General features: G+C 35.3%; 1 protein-coding gene across 1 annotated transcript in view; it reads left to right on the forward strand.

The window, feature by feature from the left end:
* LOC142848365 (aldo-keto reductase family 1 member C1-like) overlaps positions 1 to 11,562 on the forward strand; it is a 32,247-nt gene extending 20,685 nt beyond the window's left edge. Inside the window, exons 5-9 of the mRNA XM_075970276.1 lie at positions 946 to 1,068; positions 2,037 to 2,146; positions 7,724 to 7,889; positions 9,787 to 9,869; positions 11,386 to 11,562. Of these exons, the coding sequence (XP_075826391.1) occupies positions 946 to 1,068; positions 2,037 to 2,146; positions 7,724 to 7,889; positions 9,787 to 9,869; positions 11,386 to 11,428 (525 nt within the window). The 3' untranslated portion in view covers positions 11,429 to 11,562. The remainder of the gene's footprint in view (positions 1 to 945; positions 1,069 to 2,036; positions 2,147 to 7,723; positions 7,890 to 9,786; positions 9,870 to 11,385) is intronic.
* Positions 11,563 to 19,400: the final 7,838 nt, after the last annotated feature.

The following is a 19,400-nucleotide window of genomic DNA, read 5'->3' on the forward strand; positions in this document are numbered from 1 at the left end:
TGACCTTCAGCAAGCGATGAAAGGAAACAGAGACAGAGACCTAAATTGGAGCACAGGACTGAAATCTCAAGGTCCAAATCAGGAGCAGAAAGAGAGAGAGCACGAGCATGGAACTCAGGACCGCGAGGGGTGCACCCACACATTGAGACAATGGGGATGTTCTATTGGGAACTCACCAAGGCCAGCTGGCCTGGGTCTGGAAAAGCCTGGGATAAAACCGGACTCACTGAACATAGCGGACAATGAGGACTACTGAGAACTCAAGAACAATGGCAATGGGTTTCTGATCCTACTGCACGTACTGGCTTTGTGGGAGCCTAGGCAGTTTGGATGCTCAACTTACTAGACCTGGATGGAGGTGGGGGTTCCTTGGACTTCCCACAGGACAGGGAACCCTGATTGCTTTTCGGGCTGGGGGGGAGACTTAATTGGGGGAGGGGGAGGGAAATGGGAGGCGGTGGCGGGGAAGAGACAGAAATCTTTAATAAATAAATAAATTAAAAAAAATAAAAAAAAAAACAAAATTTTGTATCAAAAAAAAAATGACACCACTCATCATTGGCTGAGTACTCGCACATCAATCACTAAAAAAGAAAATGTCCTACACATTCACATACATGCAAATCCTTTTCTCAATTGAGGGCTCTTCTTCCCAAACTACTCTAATTTGTGTCAATGTAATATAAAACTTGCCAACACATTTTACGGGTTTTTTTGTTTTGTTTTGTTTTGTTTTTTTGTTTTTGTTTTTTGAGACAGGGTTTCTCTGTGGCTTTAGAGCCTGTCCTGGAACTAGCTCTGCAGACCAGGCTGGCCTCGACCTCATAGAGATCCACCTGCCTCTGCCTCCCGAGTGCTGGGATTAAAGGTGTGTGCCACCACTGCCCGGCTCCAACACATTTTATGAATGTATACATGACCTTATACAATTTCTCTTTTCTCTAGGCCATGGAGAAGTGTAAGGATGCAGGACTGGTCAAGTCCATTGGGGTGTCCAACTTTAACCGCAGGCAGCTGGAGATGATTCTTAATAAGCCAGGGCTGAAGTACAAGCCTGTGTGCAACCAGGTGACAGCTCTCAAGCCTCTTTTTCTGTTCATCATTGCCTTCTTTCTGTCATATAGTGGGTAACCTTTCCTTCGTACTTCACATTCATTTTAGATTTATAGAATACGAGTATCTCACAGCCATTTCTTGTCTTGGAATACATCACAAATTCTCAATTGTATCTTCTCCTGATGGATGGTGTCTTAGTAAAGATGGCAAGGTGATATTAATGCCCAATGAGTACAAAAATCTGTGGATATGAATGTGACCTCAGAGCCATAGGCATAGTACCTGACTGGAGGAGTGTTATTAAAGGATCCAGGCTAGACAGACAAGTTACCTGATGGCAGTAGTTTTAATGGTAGATAAAGTTCATTCACAGAACACTAGCTGATCTTGATCCTGAGCACATATTAGTCATCATCTCTTTTGTGTCCTCTGCAATCAAATCAACATTTTAAACACTTTTGTCTTCTGTTTTAATTATTTCTCAATAGCTTTAAATCATTTTATTTTTTATATACATACGTTCCTTTTTAGGTTTTATTTAATTTTCATATTGTTAATATTAATACTGACACTTTTGAGGTTGCAAAGATGGAACATGAGTGATTGTTCTTCTCTTTTATTGATTTTATTGAGCTATACACTTTTTTCTGCTCTCCGCTTTATCTCCCCTCTCTTTCACCTCTCTCTCCTAGTCCCCATGCTCCCAATATACTCAGGATATCTTGTCTTTTTCTACTTCCCATGTAGATTAGATTCATGTATGTCTCTCTTAGGGTCCTCATTGTTGTAAGTGCTTGTTGTTCTTCTAAAACATTGATGTATCTAACATCTCCTCTGAAAGGATACCAATACACATATGTACATACAAACACACATGTATACAATACATGCACATATACAAACATACTGACACACTAAAAGTTATTTTATGAAGTGGGATTTCTTATACTACAATGTATTTCTATATTGTCCATCTATAGGTAGAATGCCATCCTTATCTGAACCAGAGCAAGCTGTTGGATTTCTGCAAGTCAAAAGATATTGTTTTGGTTGCTTACGCGGCCCTAGGTTCTCAACGTCCAAAACCCTGGTAATAAACCCAACTAATACTTGTAATAATAATTATACTTCAATATTTTTCTTTTTCTTCTTTCAAATTCTTCTATATATCCCCTACCCTGCTTTTCTTCAGTTTTTTCACTAATCATTGTTGTGTGCATTTATATACATATATGTAACTGTAACCTGCTTAGTCTATAATGTTGACTGTATGTTTTCAGAACTGAGTGTTTGACCCTGGAAAACTAATTACTGTGCTCTTTCCTGGGTAAGGTAACCTCTCCAATTCCCAGTCTTCCTCATTTTTTAAAAATTGTTTTTATTGAGCTCTATATTTTCTCCACTCCCTTCCCTTTCTCTCCCCTCCCCTTATACCCTCTTTCATGATCCCCATGCTCCCAATTTACTCAGGAGATATTGTCTTTTTCTACTTGCCATGAAGATTAGATACAAGCATGTCTCTCTTAGGGTCCTCTTTGTTGTCTAGGATCTCTGGGATTGTGAATTGTAGGCTGGTTTTCTTTGCTTTACGTCCTAAAGCTATTTATGAGTGAGTACATATGATATTTGTCTTTCTGGGTCTGAGTTACCTCATGCAATATGATGTTTTCTAGACCCATTCATTTGCTGGCAAATTACAAGATGTCATTATTTTTTTCTGCTTGTAGTACTCCATTGTATAAATGTACCACATTTTTCTTATACTTTCTTTGGTGAAGAGTCATTTAGGTTGTTTCCAGGTTCTGGCTATGACAAACAATGCTGCTGTAACGACGTAAATGAAGGCAGACAGAAATTATAATAATATATTCAGCTTTAATTAGGGAAAGACTCACAGAACCTTGGTTCCAGTGGAGAACAGAAAAGCAGAAGGGGTGGGGGAGAGCACACCAGCAATATTTATTCGTAAAAAATATCCTCAGGCGACCCTGCCCTTCAAGCAAGGTGATTGGCTGGGGCTACTTCTACATCTCCCCCTTTTGTCTAAATAAGATAGTGCCAAACCAAATACAACTATATACAGTAGGAACAAATAATAAATACACTAAACATTTTATTCCAAAAAGTCTAAATAATGTAGAGAGTAACTACAATTATCTAATCTTCAACTTTGTCAAAGATCTGAGAAGGGAAATAATATTACTTAACAAACAAGAGATATCCAAAATGTGCAACAAATGACAGAGACAACTGACTACCTGGTCAATCAACCAAAGTCTCGTTTGCAATGTTGAGTCAACCAACTTTGGCTAAGGCCTAACATAATTGACATATCATTATTAAAGGCAAGGAACTTTCTTAGAACTATCCTACCCTGTCTTGGCAAGATTAGACAATCCTGTTTCATCCACTTATAAATATTCTGTATTTTCATCAGTAGTTGAGATATGGGCTTTTCTTAACCCAAAGGCCAGTTCTGCCAAGAAGACAAGCTCCCAGTGGAGTGGCTTTGGTGCTCAACGTTCTCTCAGGAGTAGAGTGGTGTTGCCAGGAGTGATTGTGTCTCATTGGCATAGAATTCTAGGTTAGATTAAAGGCCATTTTCTACAGCTCTTTGAAGAGGCTGAAATTATACTATCTATACTAAATATAATCTCTATGTATCTAAAAAAACCTGATTAACCTAAAAATAAATATGACAAACATATAATTCTCAATACCTATCTAACTTAAAGACTAAGAGAATAAACAACTGTGCAATATATGAAGACAATGATCTCAACTGTAAACAATGTCATTACATATCAAATGTAAACAATGTTATTATATAAATAATATCAGAGGTAGAAATGTACATTGTAATATGTTAAATGTATCAATACAATATAGACAAAGTTATAAGCATACTCTTATATAAAAATAGAGGTAGGAACAATCACATTCAATAATAAATATATCAATATACAAGAAACAGTACCAATACAATTTTCTAAAAACAGTAATTCACAAATATCAATCATCCCATTAAACCAGTTAATCCTCCTTTTTTTGAAAGTACCCCTAATTCCATAAAATATCCCCCCCATCCCCTCAACCCTATACCAACCACTAAATGATGTCCCTAACCCTGAGAGCAAACTCTGATGGGAGAGGGGACATCATCCTCTAAGACTGCTTCCAACTTACATGGGGGCGATGTTCTTTTTAGGGGGTCCTGTGAAAGCAAATGATGGTAAAATTCCCAAATTAACTTTTGACCTAAGAAAATTCTAACTAGCCTCTGAGCGTTTTGAGATGGTCCAGCCAGAGTGTTGTCAAAAATGTGCACCATTCTAAATTGTCTCGTGCAGTTGGTCCCAAAAAACAGGTCTAATTTTAGCGCTAAAAAAAAAATTCATGACGTCATAATAACCAGATTGAGTTGATGTCATGGGGTCCCAACTTCATCCTGGAAACTTCAAAGAGTACTGTAGGAAAATTTGTTGCTTGTTATGGGAAATTTAAACTTTAACAACAAAGACATATACTGACATATAAAGAAAGACACAGATATGAGGAAAGGCAAAGAAAGTTTATTGAGTATATAATTATTCTTATTCTGTCCCATTTCATGGCTCCTGATCTGAGACAGAAACTCTGAGATATCTCTTATCAACAGGCTTGGGATTGAAGAGGGACTGAGCCATAGTCCAACTCCAAAACCAGCTCTACATATTTATAAAGAAATGTTTAGTGAGACATATAAAAAATTAATACTTACAGCACATATTTAGTTTTATTGCTGATCCTTAGTGAGTCATAAATAGTTTCCATCCATCCGTAATTAAATATTTAGGGTCCCTTAAATTCTTTGAAGATGAGTGTTTTCCTGTGGAAATAAGAAAAGAACCCTGCCCCCAACCTATCTGTATTTCTTACCATCAGTATGATCACCATCCTTGTGAATGAATTGTTATTTATCTTTTCCAAGTGGCTTCTTCAAACAGAACCTTTATTATTTTTGATGGTATTCACATTTTTTCATGTAATGATATACTATCAATTTGGGAAATTTCTTGCGTATCATTTGAAATGGTTGATTTATAAAATATTGGCAATGGGAGGGGCTATTTAACATGCCCTGTGGGAGAACGGCCCACTGGTATCTCCTCGAAGGTAGAGAATTATTATAAGTTGGTACTGTGAAGGCAAACTTTTCTCTATCTTGTTCTTGTAAAGGTATAATGAAGAAACAATCCTTTAAATCAATAGCTATGAGAGGTCATCCTTTTGGTAATAAAGAGGGCAAAGGAATTCCAGATTGCAGAAGGCCCATAGGTTGAAAAACCTTGTTGATAGCCCTGAGATCTATCACCATTCTCCATTTATCTGATTTTTTCTTAACCACAAATACAGAAGAATTCCAAGGGCTGGTAGATTCTTCTATATGTTCAGCATCTAATTGCTCTTTTACCAGCTGTTCTAAATCCTGTAACTTTTCCCCAGCTAAAGGCCATTGCTTTGTTCATATTGGTTTCTCAGTCAACCATTTTAGAGGCAAGGCTGTTGGTATTTCTGAAGGGACATCAATTGCTTTGTCTTCTTGTACAACCCAAATGGCCGGTTTTCTCCATTTGTAATATCTTTTAATATTATTCGCAGAAATAGGCTCTAGAAGTAGCAGGAATGTTAATTTGGGTATTATATCCTTCTGGAGTCTTTGATGGAGTTGAAGAATAGATAGTTATAATTATAGTTTTCCTTAGTTATGATAAAAGATAAAGTAGATATAAATATTGTAACTGTAATTCTTGCTTGATAACTGTTTTGTTATATGTAATTTTACTATGTTAAAGTTAAAGCCTTTCTTTTTTGTTTAAACAGAAAAAGGGGTAATGATGGAGGTGGGTCTTGTATCTTATCTGTTGCTTTCATTGGTTAACTAATAAAGAACACTGCTTGGCCTGATAGGACAGAAAATTAGGTAGGTGGAGTAGACAGAACAGAATGCTGGGAGAAAGAAGCCGAGTCAGTCAGTCGCCATGATTCTCCCACTCCAGACAGACACAGGTTAAGATCTTTCCTGGTAAGCCAGCTCGTGGTGCTACACAGAATATTAGGAATGGGTTAGATCAATATGTAAGAGCTAGCTAATAAGAGGCTAGAACTAATGGGCCAGGCAGTGTTTAAAAGAATACAGTTTCTGTGTAATTATTTAGGGTAAAGCTAGCCGTGCAGGTGGCCAGGTGCCAGGAACATGGCCCACTGCTCCTACTACAACATGCTGCTATGAACATAGTTGAGCACATGTCCTTGTGGTATGATTGAGCATTCTTTGGGTATATACCCCAAAATGGTATTGCTGGGTCTTGAGGTAGGTTTCTGAGAACTCACCATACTGATTTCCAAAGTGTCTGTACCAGTTTGCACTCCCACTAGCAACAAAGGAGTGTTCCCTTTATCCCACACCCTTTCCAGCAGTTCTTTATGTAGGGTTGAGGCCTCGTGGACTTTTCTTCAACTACTTTGACATATTTATTGGTGTTATCCTTATTTAGTTTATGTTGGGGCAGTCATGTTCATGAGACTTCATGGATGTAACTTCTGACGTTATTAGGAGACATAATTTTACAACAAATTTCCTGATCTGGTTCTTACAATATTCTGCCTGCTCTTCTGCAATGCTTCCTATGCTTTAGATTAGTAAGTGTTTTACAGATGTACCCACAGAGACTGCACTCCACAATTTTTGATTATGGCTGTGGTTTTTTTTTTTTTTTTTGTAGTGGTCTCTAACTGAAGACTTCACTATTCTGTGGGTATTAGGATAAATGTTTAGAGTGTTGTTAAGGACTATGCAGTTTTAGTTAAGTAGTAGTTATAAGTTATTCCCCAACTTCCATGATGGTGTGGGAGGTCCTTCTGCCTATGTGTTGTTTTTATTGGTTAATAAATAAAGAAACTGCCTTAGCATGTTAATAGGGCAGAACTTAACATAGGTGGGGAAAACTGGACTGAATGATGGGAGAAGAAAAATGGAGAGAGAAAGACATCATGGAGCTGCCATCAGATATAAACGTGCTGAAACTTTGCTGGTAGGCCATGACCTCATGGTGATAAACACATTAATAGAAATGGGTTATATTAATATGTAAGAGTTAGGCAATAAGATCTTAGAGCTAATGGGCCAAGCAGTGTTTTAATTAATACAGTTTCTGTGTGATTATTGTGGTTCTGGGCAGCCAGGATGAACAAGCGGCCCGTTCTCCAACACCATGACTTCATTATTACAGAATAATGGGTTAGATTTCAAGTACCAGGCATGGTTTCACACTTGATGAATCTTAAGTCTAATTAGAGAGTTCTGTATTACCACCAAGGAATGTGTGCCACTGCAGCACTCTTAGGGTTACTGTCTCACCCTGGTCATTGATGCAGTTTGTAGGTGGCATATAAGCACAAAAGTTTTTATTTCTAAAATCTTCCACTTAAAGGACTTCACTCTGAACTGATTCAGTAAGACAGAGAATTTGCATCTTAGAAAGGCTCCTCAGAGTATTGATATTCTTGTCTAGGAAATAATTATAATAATTTCTTGTCTAAAGCAATACTTGAATGTGTTTGTAAATACCCTAAGAAATCAAACACACAGCTTCTGAGTTTCAGTATTTGTACTTTTTCTTTTTAGGGTAGACCAGAATGCCCCATTTCTTTTGAATGATCCAGTTCTTTGTACCATGGCCAAAAAACACAATCGAAGTCCAGCTCAGATTGCCCTTTGCTACCAGGTGCAGCGTGGAGTCATTGCCCTGGCTCATAGTTATGAAGAGAATGAGATGAAAGAGAACATACAGGTGATGTAGGGAGCTATGCGTATTTGGAACTTTGGGTATTCTTCTTCAGCCATTAATTTCTTTGGAAACCTCCAAGTAAATCTCTTGCCAAATCATTGTCTGTAGAATTTCCTGTGCATATGAAATTTCAAATGATATGATTTTCAAGACTAACTAGCATAATGTAAAAGTGAATGCTTATATCCTGGGTCATTCCTAGAAATACCAATAAATACTAAAATACTTTCAGAAGGCATAAATCTAGGTGCAAGGCAATAATTGCATTGATCTTTATACTTCATAGTAAATTTTGAAACTTCCTATACTTTTAATAGAATAATTCTTATTTATAAAAATTAGTTTTATTAATTTTTTATGAAATATATTTTTGGCATACTTCTCCCTCCTCCAACCCCTCCAAAATAATAGAAAAAGCATCATTTGATAGAAAATATAGAAATTTAGTTTTCATTACTAAGTCAGACTTGTACAAATGGCATCTTTATCTTCTGAAATGGGGCATCCTTGTTGAGAAAATTTTATTCTATAAATTATTATGGTTATCCTTTATGGTCCCCCAAATTTTCATATTATTTAGTGCTCATGTACTTATTCATTTTGAAAGAATGCCAATAAATTTTTTGTCAATTTAATTGACTGATGATCTTCAAATATTCTTTTTTTCATTTTTCATTTTCTTTTTCTTTCTTTCTTTGGTTTTTAGAGAAAAGGTTTCTTTGTGTATCTCTGGCTGTCCTGGAACTCACTCTGTAGGCCAGTCTGTTTTTGAACTCATAAAGATACACTAGCCTCTGGTTCCCTGAGTATTGTGATTGAAGGTTTGTCCCACCATTCCCTGGCTCATCTTTGTAAATTTACATGAGACATTTTTGTTCTTTTCTTGAAAGTCACTTTGAGGTTTAAAAATGTCACACATTTAGAGAATGAGGCATTTTTTCAAGCCAGTTCTTTTGTTTTAAGATATCATTAATATTCAGACAACTCCTGGCTTAAATTTTATTAGTAAGTATATTTTTCAAGTATAATTATCACCATGAAAATTGGTAGATTAATTTGTATACTTAAAACTATTTTTTTTTATTTTTTTGAACCTTTTAAGTACATGGCAATGTAGTCATTCAGTGATGCCATCTTTGTTTCTTCTCCAGTCACGCTTGATTTTCCTCATGTAATACAGTTTCAATATACCTCTCCCCAAAGCTAAGGTATCTTTGTAGAATGGGAGGAAGAAAGATAATATCATCTGGGAGTTATTGATAACATGAAGGAAATAGAATTTTCCAGATAAAACAAAGCATTTGTGCATTTGAACTCAAAGTCATTGTGACAGTATGCCCAAAATATTTGCAAGCTTTAGCTATGCAAAATTCTAGCAAGAAGGGATAAGGTGTACATGTAATAACACCTTTAGCTGAGAAGTTATTGCTATATTTGACAGCTATTGAGAGGAATCACTTTTCTTTAATGATGTCACCACTGAAAGCTAATCACAGACTATTGCTATGACAATACCAAAAGTAAGTGGGCAGCATAAAATGGACTCAACGGAAAAGATGAAAATAAGAAGCAATTTCACAGTTAGATGAGAAGGAATGAGAGAGTAGAGAAAATGATAAGGGAAGGATCTGTAGAATGGATATGTTATATTATGTAAATTATTCAAAATTATGTAATATTCTGAAAGTATTAATTTAGATAGTACACACAAGAAAGAAGTTTTTTTTTCATTTAACTTAAAATCCCTGATAACTTGTGCAGCTTTTGATCTCTTTTATTTTTTTGCAAATTTATCAGATATTCTAGATATTGTATCTGAACCAATCTAATTAACTTGGGTTTTTAAGATTGGCAATTTTACAGAGTAAATTTGTGAAAACATTTTTACCTTGTGTAATAGGTACTTGAATTCCAGTTGCCTCCAGAGGATATGGAAGTCATAGATGGCCTGCACAGAAATTTCAGATATTTTCCTGCGACTGTGTAAGTAACAAAAATGCTATAAGGGTATATAACAAACATGTTGCATCAATTTGCCTAAATTTATTTAAACCTCTCACTTTCTTTGGTGCAAATTTGTTCAGGAGTCCACAATGGAACTTTTGGTGAGTTTCAGAGATAAAAAGGTTTTCATGAACAAGCTAAGAGAAGCTTTGCTGAGGAATTCAAAAGCAAAGAAAGAATATTTATGCAGAAGTTCAGTCACTAAAGAGATTTTATAACATTTAAATGAGTCTCTTCTTTCATTCTCTTCTTTAGAAGAAGATCCTAACTGTATTTTACAAGTGTGAGCAAGTAAGAAAACCATAAGCATTGTTTTAAAATTACCTTAAATTAAAATATAAAATTTTACATATAAACTTAAAACAAATTATTTACTCCATTTCTTTTACTCTCTCTAGCCTCTCTCATGTCCCTGCTTTCTTACCACCCCATGCTCCCTCCCTCTTATATTCTGTCAATTTTATAGCCTCTTTATCTTTAGTGTTGCGACACATGTGTGTGCACATATATAAATATAGTCTTAAAAGTCTCTTTAGTGTTTCTTATGTGTATATGATTCCAAGACTTACCCCTTTTTATTGAATAACCAATCAAAGAACTCATCCTCAGAAGATAATAATTCTTCTCTCTGTAGTCAATAGCTGCCTGTACTTCTTTGTCTAGTGGTATTGTTTGTTGATAAGAAAATCTATTTTCCTTTTTTATATAAAATAATATTCATAAAAAATAAGTATGATAGTGCTTGAAATGGCATTGGATAATCTACAATTATCTGAGTTCAAAAACTAGTATACTTATTACTAATTATGTTAGTATAGAGCAAATGATTGATAAAGTATGGAATTACTACAAAAAGAGAGAAACAATCAAATGATTAGTAATTATTATAACTTTATAAATTGTGTTTGTATTTTTATAAATAAATCCACAAACATACATGGGAAATTCCATGGATATGAAATACTTTTTAAAGACATTATATCTCTGATTTAAATACAACAAATTGTGTGAGATGCAGAATGATAAAAATAACTAGTGAATATTAAGCAGAATTGAAATTAGAAATCGCAAGTCAGGTACTCTTAATTTTTGTATTGGTAAATATTGGGACTTGTCTTTGTACTAAACAAGCACAATCAGCACCTATTTTCCTTAGGCGATTTAAACTGCGGAAGATTCTGGAGTTTTCTGTGCTGTGTTGATTCACAGATGTAGTTAAGAAGTATATATGTGAAAACTTTTTTCTTTGTTTTCTGTTCTAGACCAGAGAATGTAATCTAAATAATTTATTTATGGTTTTTAAAAATATTTTTATGAAACTACATTTATGAAAGTATGAAGGGCAGATTCTGCAAACAAAAAATAAAACAATTAAAATTCATTCTAGTTCCAGAGCCAGCAAGAAATAATAAAAATTTTTAATAAGAGTCATTACACATTTTGTTTGAACAAGATTCATTAAGACCACAGCGGTTATTTTTCTTTCATATTTTAGTGCTGCTGGCCATCCCAATTTTCCATTTTCGGATGAATATTAGCACGATAGCCTTTGTCATGACTTCTACATCAAGCTACTAAGTGTGGATAATCATGCTGCTGCTGCTGATGGAGGTGATGCTAATGAGACACACCATGGCTGGTTGATCTATACCACTTAGCAACTCACAGGCTATGGAAGCCACATTTGCCAACCTGGAAGAAAGATACTAATGTTTTAATCACTTGTTGTAATAAATATAATGTTCTTTTCCCTAAAGAATTTTGCCTGGTTCCATTTTTTTTACTTGTATGTTGTATAAAAATTGATTTGGATGAAGTCAGTGGACAAGAGGAAGAGACGATATAGCCTATTAGAAAACTGATGGATGGGAGAGAGTAGGGTCTTTTAACTCAAGGAAAGTGACTTTAGATGGTGCTAAGAAGTCAGTGTTTCTAGCCCATAGGTTAACAAGAAAGCAGACTATACAGAATAAACTTTTTTTTTAAGATCAAAAAGGCATTCCTAAGAAGAGTAACCAACAAGACCTTCTATCAATTCACTAAATTCTAAAAATGAGTAATGGAATATTTCTGTTTGAAAATACTTGTAACACTTATGACATCATAATGGAGTAGAATCTAATGTGCCCACTATAAATTAAAGTTACAGAATGAGATTAATAAAATCTTAGCCTATGAGGTTCTAAATTCAAACTCAGATACATCAAGAATGCATTTGATATTTGCTAATTAACATTATTCAGGCTCTTTTAAGAAGCTGTGTGCAAAGCAATGAAAGAATCAGCAAGGGAAATAAACAAACTCTTGCAGCACCTATAGCAATTCACTGAAATCTGAGCCTTTATGAACTCAAACCAGTTCTGTCTGAGGTCAGAGAACTGTGATCCCAATCACAGTCCATCCTCTGGGTCTCACAGAAACCTTTGTTTTCTCTCACTACATACTTAGACTTCTACCAAAAGCCAGAGACCTGAAATCACAGCTTTGTTATGAAGTGAATCAAGTTGTACAGGCCAATGAGAGTACAATAGTGTTTGGTTCTTCCCTGGGTCTCTATCCAGGCAGTGTAGGGCATGCCCTCCCTCTTGTTTGTGGTCCTGTTGTTAAAACAGAAATTGTTTGGCTACTCCTACAAGTTCTGTGCCAAATTGATTACCCTAACACCTCTTACAGGCAGGAGAGATTGTAGGTTGAGGTATGATAAAGCTGAAGTCCATGTTTTTAATCATATTATGTAGAGTATTGTTTCATGCTATAGAGATTAGAATTTAGAAGTGAAGGCTCCGTGAAGGTACAAACTCGATCTTTATACATTCAGTGAGCTATATAGATGTTGTCCTTAGCAATAGGATCCTGTTGTCAAAGACTTTTAAAAAAATATCAAAAAACCCCCACAAAAACAAAGCACAAAAATTGAATTCCTAATGTTACAAGTTTCAGGACAAAACACAGTAGCATAAAAGTCCAAGATAATTTTACAGGTGATTATAGGTAAGAGATTGAGATGAGTCTCAGAAGATATTTTGGATTTTGAAACAAGTTTGAGACTGCTATAGACTATGGGGAATTTTGAAGTTGGACTGATAACATTTTTTGCATTATGATATGGCTAGAATTTTGGGGACCGGGGAATGGAATATAGTGGTTTGAAAGAAAATGGCTCCTAAAGGAAGTGTCACCACTAAGGGATATGACTTTGTTGGGGTAGGTATTGCCTCATTAAAGCTAATGTTTCATTGTGGGCATGTGCTTTGAGTTCTTCTATGCTCAATATACCACCCAGTGTTACAGTCCACTTCCTGTTGCTGATAAAGATGTAGACAACACCATGTCTGCCTGCTTGCCACCATGCTCCTCACCATGATGATAATGGACTGAACTTCTGAACTGTAAGCCATCACCTCAATTAAATGTTTTCCTTTATAGGAGATACTGTGACCATGGAGTCTTTTCACAGCAATAGAAACACTAAGACACTCCTTAGAGTAAAATGATGGGTATTATATGATATTTTGTTTTTGTTCTGAAAAATAAAACTTGCTTGGAATTGGAGTATGGAGCTAGGGACTAGTTAATATTAGATATCTGGAGGAATGTGCAGAAAAGAGACAGGGAGTGAATAAGTGAATAGGTGGGACAGGGACAAGATCTCAAGCCTTTTGGATGGAAGAATGGAAAAGATAAGAAGTCACTGTGGCTGCTGACAAACTGACACTATTTTGAGATAAGTTAGGAAACAGAAATATTCTTCCTTGGTCTATCAATTATTTAGAATGTTTCCTGAAAAATATGATAGAATTTTTTGAAAAAAAATATGAAATGCACATATATATTTAAAATTTATATTGGAAAGTCTCAATTTCATGTTATTATGAAAAAAACATAATAACCCAGAACTGTATTTTCTGTGGGGGGAAGGCTGCTAATAGCAGCAAAGTTCATGATGAATTGAGGAAGTGACAAATGGACTGGAGGTATCAGAACAGAGATAAGGAAAAGTATATGAGACTAAGAGGAGTGTGAAGTTTCTCACCTGGTTGCAGACAGGCTGGTGCTTGAGACCAGGCTTCTTCAAGATTTTCTCCAGCTGTCTGCTATTAAAGTTGGACTTGACCAATCCTGAAACCTTACACTTATCCACTGCCTAGAAACAAAGGAGCTGTGGAGAGTCATATTTACATTGAAATAAATACAAGGTGGAGCAGTTCAGAGTACACCATTTTGCTCTAGATAAACAGTTTAGTGGCAGAGCACTTGCTAGTGGTGATAAACCCTGAGTTTGATCATTATCACACTAACATTGAGAAAATGCACTAGGGAGACACTGCACAGATGATCACTGAAACTGAATGTAAAAAAATCAAAAGAGTAAAGATAATAGAGGAAGAAAGTGACAGTCATGAAGGAATTTCTTTGTTCTTACTAAGAACCAGAGATTTTTCACAATACATATTCTGGCAATTCTCATTCATTCCTGTTATCCTGAGGACCTATTCATTGCCCTTTATTACACTGTAGTAATGCATGCCTCCCCTTCACTCTGGTAACACAGAGTGAATTTATACACTCAAAGGCATATACCTCATTTTTTAAAGCCTGACCCTGTTTCCCTCTCTCAGCTCCTCCACTGTCCCTCTTCCAACTACTCACCTCCCATGTGGCACAGATATCCACTGTGTCCAATAATGTATTCCCATGTTCATCTTCTGGAAACAGATCCTCTCCTGACTAGAGCATAAACAGTCTTCACAATAATCTCACTAAATACAAGTATAATCATAGTAATAGCTAGAAATGGAACACAAATACTCCATTATGTAAATACACCATATTTTTCTTAACTATTCTTCATCTGAAAGGCATTTAGATGGTTCCAGGTTTTATTTATGACAAATAATGCTGCTATGAACATATTTGAGCACATGTCTTTGTGATATGATTGAATATCCTTTGAATATATACTCAAATGTAGTATTGCTGGATCTTGAGGTAGGTTGTCCCCTAATTTTCTGAAATTTTGCCATACTGAGATCCAAAACAGCTGTACCAGTTTGCATGCCAACCAACAATGGAGTACTACAGAGTAAAAAAAATAATGGCATCTTGCAATTTGAGGGCAAATGGATGGGTCTAGAAAGCATCATATGAGTGAAGTAACCCAGACCCTGAAAGACAAATATAGTATATATTCATTCATAAGTGGCTTTTAGAAATAAAACAAAGAATAATCTGCTTACAGTTCATAATCCTAAAGTACCTAGACAACAATGAGGACCCTAAGAAAGACATACATGGATCTAATCTACATGGGAAGTAGAAAAATACAAGACCTCCTGAGTAAATTGGGAATATGGGAACCATGGGAAAGAGTAGGAGGAGAGGGAGGAGGAAGGGAGAAAACAGAGAAAAATATATAGCTCAATAAAAACAATTAAAACTTAATAAAGAAGAAATAGAACAGTAAATGTGTATTAGGTGGAGCATCATTCTACGTACTTACATTTACAAGGTGATTTGTGTGTGGAATTATAAGAAATATTCTTAGATGCTTGAACTAGTCTCTTATATAAACTAAATATATACATTTTAAATACATATTAATTATTACTGTTGATATTATTATATTATTCTCATAGATCTACCTGTAGTCTCCTAACTGATGTCCATTACTTCATATTCATGCTTCTGGTGAGATATTTCTCTTTCACTGAGAAATTCAGTAGATATAAAACCTTGACTTCAAGTAATAATAGTTTCAGTCCTTACTCAAGCCAAACAATCAGTGTTCTTTTTATACCTGAATATATCTGGTCAAAAGAAAACCAAGTCTATTAAAGATGGTCAATAAAGATTATATGCAATGGTAAATTTGATGGTAGAAAACTCAATGATGCTATAAGGAGGTAATAACCAGGAAGCTTGAACTGTTTCAATGAAACAAAAAAAAATGCTGGAATAAAACCCAAATACCTACTAATGTAATATAAGAAATACATAAATAGTGACATTTTTGAAGATTATTTTTTTAATTAGTAATTTAGCAATTGGTTTGGCTTCCAAATTTATAGCCATTTATATAATCTATTCTGAGTAGAACACACAATACAGAATTTGAGTTTGCAGGAAAAATTAGAAAAATTTATCTGACTCATCCAGAAAAATAACTATGCCCTTGTCAAAGTTGATTAATTCTGCTCATTCAAATTGTTTACCTTCATTGGCACTGGGTAATGAATAATATAGAGATTAACATAGTCCAGTTGAAGGTTTTTCAATGATTTTCCAAGTAAGATCAAGCCAGTTTTAGTCTAAAGAAAGTGCACCAAAGCTATTTACATGAAAGAAAGGAAGTAATCCTAGATTAGTAAATAATCCAAATGTGGAGGCTTCATTTTACCTAATACTGACATATTTGTACTATATAGAGGCTTATAATCATGAGACATAAAACTCCCTTTGTTCTGTACCACTAATCTGAATTGCACATATGAACATGATTATGATTATGTTTGTTTTCAACCCTTTTTAAAAATAAAAGAAAATTTCTCAAAACATAAAATTTATATCTACAATTATTCATATTCAGTGTCTGAATTTTATCTCACAGAGATCAAAAGCAATTATTAATCTCATTATATTTTAAAATAACAAAGAATTAACAACCCTTTGCTTACATCATTGAACAGAAGGAACAGATAACATTTTAATGTGTGACAGGCATTAATACATGTACTTTAACATCAAAGTTCTCTTTTACTGCTCTTCAATATTTAAAGGTAAAAATTAGTATTTGGAATACAATAGATTTTACAGTGCTAACAAAGTGATAGAGAAAGTCACAACTTCATAGTTTTACCTGAATTCACAGATTTTGTTAAAATACACTTCTTTGAACTGAGGCTCAGAAAAGGACTTTAGAGTGATACATTTGAAGGCAATGGAAAATCACAATCTTTTTCTGCTTTTCATGAACTCCTCTATGAATTACATGTAAATAAAAGTTGTACCAGTATGTACATTTTATCAGTTAATTAATCATCCAATCACATAAGTGTTTACTTGCTTATTATATCACACTTCAATTAGTCTGTAAAGCTGAGCACTACACACACAAAACCTTTGCAGTGAGGAATATGTCTTTTTTTTTACCTGTGCAAGGTTTTATTTTTTTTATTAGTTTCCACTTTTTAAATCTTATTTTATGAGTATAAATGTTTTTTAAATTTATTTATTTATTAAGAATTTCTGCCTCCTCCCCTCCACCGCCTCCCATTCCCCCCCCCCCATCAAGTCCCTCTCCCTCATCAGATCGAAGAGCAATCAGGGTTCCCTGACCTGTGGGAAGTCCAAGAGACAGAGATCCACATTGGAGCACCGGACAGAAATCTCAAGGTCCAAATCAGGAGCAGAAGGAGAGGGAGCATGAGCAAAGAACTCAAGACCGCGAGGGGTACACCCACACACTGAGACAATGGGGATGTTCTATCGGGAATTCACCAAGGCCAGCTGGCCTGGGTCTGAAAAAGCATGGGATAAAACCGGACTTGCTGAACATAGCAGACAATAAGGACTACTGAGAACTCAAGAACAATGGCAATAGGTTTTTGATCCTACTGCACGTACTGGCTTTGGGGGAGCCTAGGCAGTTTGGATGCTCACCTTACTAAACCAGGAATATGTCTTCTTTTGTCACAATGCCAGGTGCAATCTAGCTTCGAATAGCCTTCCCTCCATCCTCTTCTGTTTGACACACATAAGCAGTATTGATGGGGCAGAACCCAGCTTCTATAGCTAAATTTCTAGCCTCCAGTGGTTTATTTTCAGGAACTGAAAGAGGAACCAAAAGCAGAATTTAATTATCTTGTCACTTTACTGCATAACAAGAGACTGGTTTCCTGGCCACTAAAATTTCACCTCCCGTAAAACTTAACAGTATCCACAAACAGTAACTGTGGAGATCACAGAGACAGAGGTGATTTCAGGCGTCTTTCCCATACATCTTAGGATAGTTGGACTTTTGAAGTAATAAGTTTTGACTTACTTTCACTGGGTTGTTCCTAGATAATAATGAGAATTTCACATCCCATAACTTCTTCATACCCATGCAATAATAGTCAATAATTTGCACCAGAGGACCTCAAAATGGATCTCAAATTCAGTGATTATTCTGGAAATACTTACAGAACTGAGCATATAGAAATAGTCCTGTTATAATTTAGTGGGTTCACAAGTACAATGAACACAGGAGAAAGAAGTTTGGAATGAAACACAGAAGAGATACAAATTCAGTGCAGCATTACGAGTCTTCCCCCAGTGAAAAGTCCTAGGAGATACCGAGTTCTTTTCTGCATCAAATCATGAAAATACATGGAAAAAATCTCTGAAAGTGTAAGTCACAAAACAATCCCATACCAGTTTGTAATTATGATTAATAACAGGGTTATTTATTTAAGGGGAAAACTTACAGATCACTGTCCTAGACAACAGCCTTCTGAGCAAACAGGAAAAGAGTCTAGCACCTGGAAGCAGGAGCTGGAAGTAAGAGAGAGAGAGCAGCGCTACCTCTACTTTTTAGAGCAAAAGAGACCAACACAAGTGGACTGGTATTGATCTGACTGTATGTACAACAAACATGAACAACTATTGACCGATAATAATACCTGTATAACTTAAAGACTTAGACTTCATGTTAGAATATTAAATAATCTGTAAATAAATGTGCAGAAAATGAGGACAGTGACCTCAAAATATAAATAATCTATAAGTATTTTGATTAGAAGTAGGAGTATTATATAAGGCAATATTAAAATATATCCTAAAAGCTATATCAATATGAAAAACGTCCTAAACTGAGGTAGAAACATGCATATATACAATCTGACAAAATAACTGCATAGGTGTGCAAATGTAAACAAACATAATGGATGTAATTTGAATTTGTACCAATATAAAAACCTATACCAATGTAAATTATCCATAAATAATAGCTCACAAGTTTTCACTCTATTACCCACTATTGCTATCTCCCACCTCTTTTTTTAAACAAACATAGTTTTCTCCCCAACCTTCTATCTAGTGCAAGTAATAATCAACAATCCCTAAACAGTGTTTCCAACCCTATGGACAAACTTTTTCGGGATAAGGGGCATTGTCTTCTAGAATTGCTTCCTGCTGTCATGGGGGTGATGTTCTCTTAATGCAAAAATTAAGTGGTGGTTAAGTTCCAAAATTACTGTATAATATAGTTGCAAACAATTTCTGAACAGACAATAGGGTTTTTTTGTTGTTGTTGTTTTGTTTTGTTTTTCCAAAGTTCTCATTTGGAGTTCTGGCAAGAATATGAGAAGGTGCACCATTTCAGCATCTGGTTCCTAAAAAAGCGGTCTTATAATAGTACTGTCTGCATCATGATGTCATCTCAACTAGGTGGAGTTGTTGCTGTGGGGCCCCATCTTCTTCCTAGAAACTTCAAAGATTACTGCAGGAAAAGGATCTGTTGGAAAATCTATG

Source organism: Microtus pennsylvanicus, chromosome 4, assembly GCF_037038515.1.
Source record: "Microtus pennsylvanicus isolate mMicPen1 chromosome 4, mMicPen1.hap1, whole genome shotgun sequence".
Classification (NCBI taxonomy): Eukaryota; Metazoa; Chordata; class Mammalia; order Rodentia; family Cricetidae; genus Microtus; species Microtus pennsylvanicus.